At 49.5% G+C, this 12,397-nt stretch overlaps 1 protein-coding gene across 1 annotated transcript; it reads left to right on the forward strand.

The window, feature by feature from the left end:
- Positions 1-1,142: 1,142 nt before the first annotated feature.
- Positions 1,143-11,631, forward strand: LOC309382379 (protein-glutamine gamma-glutamyltransferase K-like). Its single transcript, XM_081971895.1, has 7 exons — positions 1,143-1,298; positions 1,447-1,535; positions 3,325-3,478; positions 4,118-4,399; positions 4,819-4,979; positions 7,705-7,841; positions 10,144-11,631. The coding sequence occupies exons 1-7, from the start codon at positions 1,223-1,225 to the stop codon at positions 10,565-10,567; spliced, it is 1,323 nt and encodes a 440-aa protein (XP_081828021.1). The 5' UTR covers positions 1,143-1,222; the 3' UTR covers positions 10,568-11,631.
- The last annotated feature ends 766 nt before the right edge of the window (positions 11,632-12,397 follow it).

The raw sequence follows: 12,397 nt of genomic DNA on the forward strand, positions 1-12,397 counted from the left end.
CTCCTCCCCCCTCCTCTTCCTCCTCCTTCTCCTCTTGCGTCTCCTCCTCCTCTCTCTCCTCGTCCTCATTCTCCTCCTCCTTCTACTACTATTACTACTCCTTCACATCCTCTTCCCTCTCCTCCTCCCCCCTCCACTTCCTCCTCCGTCTCCTCCTCCACTTGTTCTCCTCCTCCTTCTACTCCTCCTCCTCCTCCTCTTCCCTCTCCTCCCCCTCCTCTTCCCCCTCCTCCTTCTTCTCCTCCTCCTCCTCTCTCTCCTCCTCCTCGTTCTCCTTCTACTACTACTACTACTACTACTCCTTCACCTCCTCTTCCCTCCTCTTCCCTCTCCTCCTCCCCTCCTCTTCCTCCTCCGTCTCCTCCTCCTCTCTCTCCTCTCCTCATTCTCCTCCTTCTACTACTACTACTCCTTCACCTCCTCTTTCCTCCCCCCTTCTCTCCTCCTCCTCCTCCTATCTCTCCTTGTCCTCATTCTCCTCCTTCTACTACTACTACTCCACCTCCTCTTCCTCTCTCCTCCTCCCCTCCACTTCCTCCTCCGTCTCCTCCTCCTCTCTCTCTCCTCGTCCTACTTCTTTTACTACTACTACTCCTTCTCCTCCTCTTCCTTCTCCTCCTCCCCCCTCTTCTTCCTCCTCTGTCTCCTCCTCCTTCTCCTCCCCCTCCTCTCTCCTCGTCCTTGTTCTCCTCCTTCTACTACTACTACTACTCTTCCCTCTCCTCCCCCTCCTCTTCCTCCTCTGTCTCCTCCTCCTTCTCCTCCCCCTCCTCCTCCCCCTCCTCTCTCCTCGTCCTTGTTCTCCTCCTTCTACTACTACTACTACTCTTCCCTCTCCTCCCCCTCCTCTTCCTCCTCCATCTCCTCTTCCTCCTCCTCCTCTCTCTCCTCCTCATTCTTCTCCTTCTACTACTACTCCTCTCCTCTTCCCTTTCCTCCTCCCTCTCCTCCTCCTCCTCCACGAGTGTTCAGGTGGAGAGGCGAAGAACAAGTGTGCAGAGAAGAGCAACTGATAAACATATAAAGAATATCTATGGAGATTCTCAATCATCCACAGGTCATGGTTGTCCCAAAGGTGTTTTTTTTTCAAGAGACAACTGAATTTCCTGGGTTTTATTTGAAGATGGACTAGAGGACCTCTAAAGTCCCTTCCAACTATGCCCTAAACCCTTCCGTTCCCTCCCCTGGGTGCAGGAATTTCCACGTCTGGAACGACTGCTGGATGAAGAGACCAGATCTGCCTACGGGATTCGACGGGTGGCAAGTGGTGGACGCAACCCCTCAAGAATCCAGTAGCGGTAAGTTTGGCCCGGCGAGAAAGCTCTCCTATGAAAACGGGGTCTCCAATCTTGGAAGGTTCTAGATCGAACGTAGGACACTCGGTGGAGGCGTCAGTCCCTCTTCTCCGTTTCCTTCCTCGCATTCACCTCCCATCTCTTCCACCAGGGATCTTCTGCTGTGGGCCCTGCTCCGTGGAGGCCATCAAGAACGGCTTGGTCTACATGAAATACGACGCTTCCTTCTGCTTTGCCGAGGTGGGTCCTTCTTTCCGGAATTTCAAGGGATTTGTCTTCGGTGCATAAGCTCTCACTGTACATAGAAGAGGAGAAGAGAATATAGAGTAGAGAAGAGAAGAGAGTAGAGAATACGGTAGAGTAAAGAGAGAAAAAAATAGAATAGAATAGAATAGAATAGAATAGAATAGAATAGAATTAGAATTAGAATTAGAATTAGAATTAGCATAGAATAGAAATTGGAATAGAATTCAGAATTAGAATAGAAATAGAAAAGTAGAATAGAATAGAGCATAGGATTACAACATAGGAATAGGAATAAATAAGAATAGGAATAGGAATAGGAATAGGAATAGGAATAGAATAGAATAGAATAGAATAGAATAGAATAGAATAGAATAGAATAGAATAGAATAGAATGCTTAATGGGCCAAGTGTGATTGGACACACAAGGAATTTGTCTTCAGTGCATAAGCTCTCAGTGTACATAGAAGAGAATATAGAATAGAAAAGAGAAGAGAGTAGAGAATACAGTAGAGTAAGGAGAAGTAGAATAAAATAGAATAGAGTTCAGAATTTAGAATTTAGAATGAATTTAGAATTCAGAATTTAGAATTAGAAATAATAGAAATTAGAATAGAATTCAGAATTAGAATAGAAATAGAAAAGTAGAATAGAATGGAACATAGGAATAGGAATAGGATAGGATAGGATAGGATAGGATAGGATAGGATAGAAGAATAGAAGAATAGAAGAATAGAAGAATAGAAGAATAGAAGAATAGAAGAATAGAAGAATAGAAGAATAGAATAGAACAGAACAGAACAGAACAACAGAATTATTTATTGGCCAACTGTGATTGGACACACAAGGAATTTGTCTTCAATACGTAAGTTCTCAGTGTACCTAAAAGATATAAAGTGATTAAATCACGATCATAGTCATCATAAATACATTCATCATGAATCATAAGATACAACACTTAGTGATAGTCAGAGGATACTAAATGAGCAATCAACATAAATCATAGACTAGGAAACCAAACCAAACAATATAAATCGTATGGATACAAGCAACAAGGTTACTGTCATAAGTGGGAGGAGGCAGGTAATAGGAAGGGCGAGAAGAAGAATAGCAATAAAAAGCCTTAGTAAATAGTTGGACGGTGTTGTGGGAATGAGTTGTTTAGCAATAAGATGGCCCAGGGCAAAAACTGTCCTTGTGTCTTGTTGTTCTGGTGTGCAACACTCTGTAACAGTGATGGTAAACAGGGAGTGTTGAAAAGGGAGTGCGTGCGCAGAAGAGGACATGCGCATGCCAGGAAATGAGCTTCCGGTTTCCGACACACGCATGCGCAACAGTTGGTCTTCCAGTTTCTGGCACGCATGCACGTACGACAATCAGCTAGCTGGTCCACCCGCACGCATCGCAAACAGGAAATAGACCAGCTCTTCCAGTTTCCGGAACTCTTCACCCACGAAAGCCGGCTGATCGTCGACCGCACATGCGCGCCAGAAACCCGGAAGAGGAACGGACGATGCCACGCATGCGGGGCGACATGTCTCTGCTTGTCACACGTGCCATAGATTTGCCATGGCTCAGTAACGACGTTTTGAGGGTAGGAGTTGAAATAATTGATGTCCAGGATGTGAGGGATCTGTAGATATTTCCACGGCCCTCTTTTTGACTCGTGCAGGATACAGGTCCTCAACGAAAGGCAGGTTGTTAGGCTTAGTCGGGATCGGTCCTCCAGGCACGGTGGGGCAGAAAATCGGCAGGAGGGCGGATTGGTGACCCTTTGTCTCCTCAGGTGAACAGCGACAAGGTGTATTGGCAACGCCAAGGGGATGGCAGCTTCAAGATCGTCTACGTAGAAGAAAAAGCCATCGGCCATCTCATCAGCACCAAAGCTGTAGGATCCCACCAACGCCACGACATCACCGGCCTTTACAAGCACCCCGAAGGTAAGACAACATTGAGCGGAGAAGGATGGGCACTGTGGTGACATAAGTACAGACAGTCCTCGACCTACGGCGTTTCGTTTATTGACCATTCAAAGTTACAACGATACCGAAAAGAAGTAACGTATCACTGTTTTTCACACTCGCAACCCCGGGGTCACGAGATCAACATTCAGATGCTGGCCACTGACTCGTATTTACGATGGTTGCAGTGTCCCCGGGGTCACTTTTGCGACCTTCTGACCAGCAAAGTCGACGGGGGGGGCAAACTCACTGAAGGACCGTGTCATTAACAACTGCAGGGATTCAGTCACTCGTAAAATAAGGCAAAATTCACTTAATAAATGTCTCGCTGAACAACAGGAAGTTTGGGCTCAATCGCGGCCATAAGTCGAGGACTCCCTGCATTAGCATCAGCGGTGAGATTCACTTACTTTTCCTACCGGTTCACAAAGGTGAGCGCAGGGCTCACACATTACGTCGGGGTGGGTAGGCATAGCCCGAACCAGACAGAACCGGCTAAATACCACTTCTGGTTAGCATCTATCGCTGACTGCCCTAAAAATGGCGTATTTCCGCAAAGTCATCTTCAGATCGAGGAGAGGGACTCCGTTTCGATTCCTCCGTTCTTTCTCCCTGCAGGATCGGAAGACGAGCGCAAAGCGGTAGAAACCGCCGCCAAGCACGGCACCAAGGCCCATATCTACACCAACAAGGAGTGGGGAGAAGACATCTCGGTGACGGTCGACACCCAAGAGGCCTTCACTGGACAGGACATCTCCTTGAGGGTCATCTTGAAGAACCGGAGTTCCATGCCTCGCAACGTCTCTCTCAACCTCTTTGTGGCGGTCATGTATTACACGGGAGTCACCAGTAGCAATTTTAAACAGGAGCAGCGGCAAGTCCAGGTTCCTGCAGGAGGAGGTAACCATCTCCGTCCGCCCGAGGCATGACATCTGGTGCCAAAACTGGGAGGGACCTGAGGCGGTTGAGGGTGTTGGAATTCATTGTTGGAATGTTGTTGTTTTTTGCGGGAGCTATGGTAATATTCAGCCAGTAGATGGCAGTGTTTGCAAGTTTGGATCTATGGTAGACTCTTTTGTTCTAAGTAGAGTTTCCTGTTAGAGTTAAAGTAGCTGAGCAGTAAAGCACATGGTGACTGTGTCCCTTGTTTGAGCTGCGGTGCTACATATAGACAGAATTTCTAACAAAGGGCCACCTTCTTCATAAATTATCAGGAAGGAATGCGCTGTGCAAAACAAGGAAAGGAAATCTTGGCATTTGTTTATCCAGAGGGTCTCCGCCTACCTGACCCCCAAATTTGTCTCCTGTCCTTCTTGCAGCTCAACAGGTTCCGATGGTCATCTCCTATCCTGAGTACAAGCCTCATCTGGTAGACCAAGGAGCCATGAAGCTCAGCATCTCCGGGAAAGTAACCGAAACAGGACAGGTCATCGCAAAGGAGCACACTTTCCGTCTTCGCACCCCGGACCTCACCCTGACGGTACGACACAGACTCTGGGCTGCCTCACCAGCCATGCCCGACAAACTAGGTTGGACGAGGAGGGTGAGATCTTCTGGGCCCAGAAGTTTAGGATGATGTTTAGGGAAATGTATGCTTGCAGCTGTCCCCAAATTTGGAGCTACCAGTTCTGGTTAAGAGATATGCTCTTTGGGATAATAAGGAGAACTACATTCTATGTTAGTCCTCACTTAACGACTGACCTTTTTGGAGATCGTTCGCCGTTACGACAGTGGCAAAAAATATATATAACAACCACTCTTCGTCTTTACGACCTTCGCAGGTCTGTCCAGCCAAGGAAAGCACTAGAAAGGCGATAAGCAAAGTTTCACTTAGCGACCACTTTCGTTAACAACAGGTGCCAATGTGGTCGCTAAGCAAGGATGAGCTATATTCTGTAGGGAGGGCCACTGGGAGTACGGCTACACTATTCAGCTGTTTGTAAACATACTACCCATAGGAGGTTGCATGATTTCCCTTTGCAAAATTAGGTGTAGAGTTTTCCTTTGGATATATACAGTATCTTTGCACCAGGGGAGCAAACATATGCAAATATACTTCTTTAATACAGGTAGACCTCGAGTTATGACCCACAATTGAGCCCAGTATTTTTGCTGCTAAATGAAACATTCCTTAAGTGAGCTTTGCCCCGTTTTACGATCTTTCTCGCCATATTTGTTAAGTGATTCACCGCATTGGGTTAAGTCAGTGCTTCTCAATTATTTTCTGTCATGCCCCCCCTAGGAAGAAGAAAACATTTCGCGCCCCCCGCGCGACTGTAAATAGTATAATTTGTCTATAAACTTGTTATAAGTACACCTCTGCATAACATAGCACACCGGTCTTTCCTCGTCTCCCACCGTAGTCACATGCTTTCTTTCCTCTTTCCCTCTTACTTGTCTATCCTTCCTTCCACCCTCCCTTCCTCCTTCCCTTCCTTCCTGCCTCCCTTCCAGTTCCCCCCTTCCTCTTTCCCCCTGCCTGCCTGCCTTCTTTCCCTCCTGCTTATCTATGGTTCCTTCCTTCCTTGCACCTCCCTCCCTTCTGCCTGCCTGCCTTCTTTCCTCTTTCCCTATCCTCCTATCCTTCCTTTCTCCCTCCCTCCTTCCCTGCCTCCCTTCCAGTTCCATTCTTCCCTCCTTCCTTCTGCCTCCTTCCTGCGTGCTTGCCTTCTTTCCTCTTTCCCTCTTACTTGTCTATCCTTCCTTCCACCCTCCCTTCCTCCTTCCCTTCCTTCCTGCCTCCCTTCCAGTTCCCTCCTTCCTCTTTCCCCCTGCCTGCCTGCCTTCTTTCCTCTTTCCCTATCCTCCTATCCTTCCTTTCTCCCTCCCTCCTTCCCTGCCTCCCTTCCAGTTCCATTCTTCCCTCCTTCCTTCTGCCTCCTTCCTGCCTGCTTGCCTTCTTTCCTCTTTCCCTCTTGCTTGTCTATCCTTACTCCCTCCTCCCCTTCTTCCCTCCCTCCCTGCCAGCAGCTCCTCCAGCATCCCAGCTGGAAGCAGCAGCACAACAGTCGCCGTTACCAGGGGCGAAGGGGTGGCGGTGGCAAGATCGGGCGACCGCCGCCCCTTTGTCCCTTCCCCAACAGCGGCTGTTGCGCTTCCGCTTCCAGACGGAATGCTGGCGGGGAGGCGAGCTACCGCCGAGGGCATGGCAGAATATATCCCGGCTTGAAGTGGCAGCGCTGGGGACTGCTCAGAGACTCATCAGAGCCGCGGGCTGGAGCTGTGCAAAAAGTCTGCTTGGGCTGGGGGGGGGGAAGGGAGGGAAGCCTGGGACAGCCATGCTTCCCTCCCTCCCACCCCCGCCCGAGCAGGCTTCTTGCACAGCTCCAGCCCGCGGCTCCAATGAAAATCCACAGTCCGAAGTGCTGCCACTTCCAGGCGGGATATATTATGCCTCGCCCATGCCGCCGCCGCCGCCGCCACCGTTGCACCCAGATGGAAAGGGAGCCTTCGCGCCCCCCTTTACGGAGCCTCGCGCCCCCCCAGGGGGGCGCGCCCCACTATTTGAGAACCGCTGGGTTAAGTGAATTGTGCTTTGTTTGTCCGGAGGTCGCAAAGTAACCGTCATAATTGTGAGTCAATTGCCAAGCCTCTCGAATTTTGATCACAAGACCCTGGGGATACGGCAATGGTCGTAACTGTGGAAAAGGGTCGTGCAAGTCACGTTTTTTTCAGTGCCGTTGTAACTTGGAACAGAGATTAAATGAACCGTTGTAAGTTGAGGACTACCTCTAGGGAACGTGGACGTCCTCGCCCTACATCCGCAAGAGGGACCAGAATTGCTAAAGAAAGCAAAGGTTTCGCCGGTTTTACGAGCTTTTTGTCCCCCGCGGCTGTTCCACGAAGCAGTGCCGCTGTTAAGTGACTTGCGCGGTTCTTTAAGTGTATTTGGCTTCCCGCATTCACTTTGCTCGTCGGACGCCAACTGGGAAGGTCAAAAATGCCAATCACACGAACCTGGGATGCGGGCAAACGTTGCAAATGCATGCTGGTTGCCAAGCGTGTGAATTTTGGTCGCGCCGCCGTGGGAATTCTGGCCCGGTTGTAAGTGCAAGGACCGGTCATAAAGCACAAATCTCTTTTTTGGGTGCTCTTGCGACTTTGAACAGTCAAGAGCTACTTGTATTCTCTTTCACGGCCTCCGTTCACAACCGTTCACAACCATCCTTCATCGTCTCTCATCCTCTTCCTCTCTTCCCACGCAGCTGCTGGGTCCGGCCATCGTTGGACAAGAGACTCAAGTCCAGATTGTCTTCAAGAACCCCCTTCCTGTGACTTTGACCCGTGCCATTTTCCACATGGAAGGATCCGGACTATCGACTCCCAACACAATGACCGTCGGGTGAGTAGACCTGTAGAAAGCTGCCTATTGTACGTTTTCACTCTTCCTGTGATTCGGTGTCCTCACAAGAATACAATACAATGCAATACGATAGCAGAGTCGGAAGGGACCTTGGAGGTCTTCTAGTCCAGCCCCCTGCCTAGGCAGGAAACCCTATACCGTTTCAGACAAATGGCTCTCCGACATCTTCTTAAAGACTTCCAGTGTTGGGGCATTCACAACTTCTAGTGGGAAGTCATTCCTCTGGTTAATTGTCCTTGCTAGTAGGAAGTTTCTCCTTAGTTCTAAGTTGCTTCTCTCCTTGATGCGTTTCTACCTGTTGCCTTCAGGTACTTTGGGGAATAAATTGACCCCCTCGTCTTTGGGGCAGCCCTTCAAATAGAGACACTTCAGACAAAGATGTTCCTCTACCTTTCAGCCCAAATTCAGGACCACAAAAACAATATTCTATTGCTCCGTTCTTCCGGGGCACGGTGCTTTTTCTGAAAGGGCAAGTTTCCCCACTCAAAAATTGAACGTAGACGTAGGAATTATTCTGCCTTCCAAAAGGGACTTATTCCCTGGCAAATGATCGTTCCCACTGCGAGTTTTTTGAATTCAGCTCCGAATCCGATCGTTCCAATGAAACTCTGAACGCGGAGCGGAGCTACTGAGAATCAGTTTTTATTTTCTGCAGAGAGCAGAAAGAATTGACGGCATTTTGAGCTCCCACCTTAACAGAGCTGGCAGAGAGAGAGCGTAAACAAACAGGCGCGAGACTCCCTGTCCTTGAAAAACAAAAACTCCTGGTCAAACGTCTTACAGTCTTACACAGCTTGCACCGATCGTCCTAGTGTTAGAAACACGATTTCATGTTACGCAAAGCTCGTGATTTTTCTCCGCGCGCGGAAAACGATGGGCCTTAGGAGAGGAAAGAAATACGTTTTTTTTTCTGGCGCGTAAGACAGAGCTTGGTTACGGGAATGCTGAACACACAAGTCCAGTTACAAGCAAGGTTGCTTTGCACAATCACTTGACGAGGCGAAGTTTGGCAAAGGGCCGAGAGGTTTTACCTAGGAGGTTGGCACGTTAGGTAGGTTACGATGGAGCTTCTGTCAACAGCAATTTAGCAAAAGCCGAATTGGGTTACACTCTGTGTATGCTCTCATCCTTCGGGGGTCCCTTCAATACCTAGAAAAAGGGTGAAAAAAAATATTTAGAATAATGGAAAAAATGCAATGAAAACAGGGGGGGAAGGATAGATTTAAGGGCCAGCCAGGGTTTTCCAACTCGGAAAGGCAGGGGGTTGGACTAGAAGACCTCCAAGGTCCCTTCCAACTCTACTATTGTATTGTATTGTATTGTATTGATATGCAGACTTCGACTCCCAGAATTCCCCAGCCAACACAGCTTAAAAGTGCATTTTAAAGTTACCAAGGTTGAGAAACACAGAAGTAAAAACTATTATTTTCATCACAAAAGACTTTCCGGGGGGGGGCGGGGAAACGAAGTGTGCTTTCAAGCGAAAAAGGAGGGCGCGATTTTGACAGAGAAGGAAAATAACCGTTTCGTAAAATGAATAGGACCCACAGAGGTCATCCAGACCATCTCTCTCCTGGGTGCAGAACCCCCACAGAGGAGCATCTGGGACAGATTTCCAAGCTGGGAATTCAGGGGAAAGGGACAAAAAAAAAAAAGACCCCCCCAATCATGCCCTGTGCACATGTGCAGAATTTCTCTCTCTCTCTGAATATCTCCTCTTGGTCCCCACTTCCATTTTCCTGTTCATTAACGTGCCTCCACTCAAGACCCAAATCCTTGCTGCAACATTAATGTCAAGTACGGGTAAGTCTTCGACTTACGACCACAATTGAGCCCAAAATCCGTGTGGCTAAGCGAGAAGTGAGCTTGGCCCCCATTTTAGGACCTTACTTGCTGCGTTAAGTGAATCCCTGCTGTTGTTAACTTAGCCACACACACGCGTTAAGTGAATCGCTGTGGTGATTCAATTAGCGACGCTGTTGTTAAGTGAACCTGGCTTCCCCTGATCAGACGGGGAATCGTGCGACGCCGGGACGCAGCGATCGTCATAAATGGGAGTCGGTGGCCAAGCGTCTGAATGGAAATCCCGGGAATGCTGCAAAGATCACGTGTTAAAAATGGTCGTACGTCCCTTTTTTCAGGCCCGTCGTCACCGCAAACACTCACTAAACAAACTGTTGTATGTCGAGGACTCCCTGTACTATTTCTCTTCCTGTGCATCATTTCTCCCTGAAGGGGATTCGCACACATGACCCAGAATGTCTGTTTTCTCACGTTGCAGGGATATCGGTCCACATCAAACCGTTCGACTCTGCCAGAACTTCACCCCGCTGCGTGCTGGACGTCGCCAATTGGTTGCCAGCTTGGACAGCCCACAGCTCTCCCAGGTCCACGGCGTGTTGACCATCGACGTGGTCCAGAATCCTCCGCCGGGCCCGTCGGCCTCTCCGGCACCTACTCGCGGTTCTCCCGCCCGGGGTCGTAGCTCCCCCGGCCGTACCCGAGGCTCTCCGGCGGCCACTCGAGGTTCTCCGGCGGCTGCCCGGGCCTCCCCTGCAAGGCAGCCCGCCAACCACAGCACCCCAGCCAACGCCAACACGAATGCACGGGGTACACCCAGCCGCCAGCCCAACCCTGGAGGAGCCGCCAATGCTGACGGGGCGGCGGCCGCCTCCAGGCCAGGAGCCACAGGGCGGCCCGTTTGAGCCTGCACTTAAACACGGTGTCGATTGTGATGGGACAGCACAACAGAATCAGGTGGCGGAGAGAAGAGGGGGGCCGTTGCCCGAGCCACGGAACCACAGTGGGGTATGCCGAGCCCACGAGGCCGGTGAAAAAAATGTATCTCCTGGGAGTGACCTTCTCCATCTCGTCATCCACCGATTTCTCTTTTCTTCGTCTTTGTTCCACTCCATATTTTTCCCCCCAGAATATAATCACCCGATCTACGGTCGTGATCAACGTTGGGCACAATTCGAAGCATCTTCCTTTGTCTCACTCTTATTCCCCCCGAGATGTGGGTCGAGGACTCGGCTGCCCCTCCAGCTGTGGGACCCCATCTCCCCACCCCCAACTGCCCCCCACTGGCCCCCAGAGGTGTGCCACCCTGTGCAAAGCATTTCCCCCATCCGTTGATCACTTGACCCGTATGTTTTCACCGTGAAGTTTACCCCCTTCGTTAAAACGCACGCCGATCCTCACATGCGCGCACGCTTGCTTCCACTAACAGTGCAAAAAAATCTCCAGCGGAGAAGCGATCAATTAGCTTTTCAAATTATGAAGTGGGTTGGGGGGGGTCTGATCACTTGAGCCCAAGGGATTTTCTAGGAATTTCCCCCCACATTTTCTCCTCCTTGAACAGATTCAGGGAGTTTGGGTGGGCGGGGAGGGGGGATTTTATTAGCTTTCCTTTTTTTTTTTTTCAGGATTGGTCCTGGAAATGTATTTTTAAGTGGAAATCAGACTGCTGAGGTGGATTAATGCAATCTAAGTTGGCTAAGCGGGCTTCTGCCGTTCACGCAAATTAAAATATAGGCAAATCCAAAGGGTCAAGAGAGCTGATCGTGTAATCTTAGTGCTGAGCTGAGAAAGTTTTTAATTCCTAGCCGGATTCTTCATTGTTCTTTACGTTTGCTGTCGTGCTGCATTTAACCTATATGGACAACGAATGAAGCAAAAAGAAAGAAAAAGAAAAAGAAAAACTGTTATTTTTGTGTGTGTTCGTACTAATATAGGTATTTATTTGAAAATAAACGATTTTTAACTCCTAGTGTGCTTTTAAAAAAAAAATAACGTAGTCTTTGTTCTGACCAAGGCTTTCCAAGAGCAGGAAGCAAACTTCTGGTCCCGACAAAATCCCCTTTTATTAATTGCCCGTGAATTTTGCTCCTTCCCATCCAGCAAAGTCTTTCGAGGGCGGATTTACGGTCACAGACCTTCTCTGGCTTGGAGAGCTGCCAGGCCGATCTCTGCAAAACTTGGCAAGGAGTCTCCAAACCAATTAAACAAACTAACTGTCTCCTGCAAACTCCACTCCCCTGTCGCTCCTCTTTTATTTCTTCCGGCTCACCGTGCACCTGTGGCCATAGTCCCAAGTCGATCCCTCTTCTTTAGCTGCTCCCTTCGTCTGGCAACTCTGCCCATGCGCACACTGGGAACAGGCTCCAGCTGTTCTTCTGCCTCACTGATGTCCGACTCCGAAGGCAGCTGATAACTGGCATACGGCCCTGGCCCCCTCCCTGCCTCCGACACAGAGCCCTCCTCCGAGCCTTTCCCAGCCTTTAGGACTGGCCCATGCTCCTCCCCAACTCCTCACTGTCCGAATCTGCTCCCAGCTCACACTTACGACCGTTGCAGCCTCCCCTTGGACACGTGATCCAAATTCAGAGGATTGGCCACTGACTCCTACTTATGACAGTTGCCGTGTCCTGGGTCACGTGATTCCCCCTTTGCGACCTTGGCAAGCAGACAGTGGGGACGCCAGATTCACTTAACAACCGTGTTGCTAACTTAATGACTGCAGTGAGTCACGTAAC

This window comes from Natrix helvetica, assembly GCF_964273705.1.
Source record: "Natrix helvetica genome assembly, contig: HAP1_SCAFFOLD_294, whole genome shotgun sequence".
NCBI classification, from domain to species: domain Eukaryota; kingdom Metazoa; phylum Chordata; class Lepidosauria; order Squamata; family Natricidae; genus Natrix; species Natrix helvetica.

Bases quoted from the DNA above. Each gene is read 5' to 3' on its own strand.
- LOC309382379 (XM_081971895.1), top strand. From the start codon at position 1,223: ATGAAGAGACCAGATCTGCCTACGGGATTCGACGGGTGGCAAGTGGTG. The intron at 1,536-3,324 runs GTGGGTCCTTCT...TTGTCTCCTCAG, and splicing joins CTTCCTTCTGCTTTGCCGAG to GTGAACAGCGACAAGGTGTA. The intron at 7,842-10,143 runs GTGAGTAGACCT...CTCACGTTGCAG, and splicing joins CCCAACACAATGACCGTCGG to GGATATCGGTCCACATCAAA.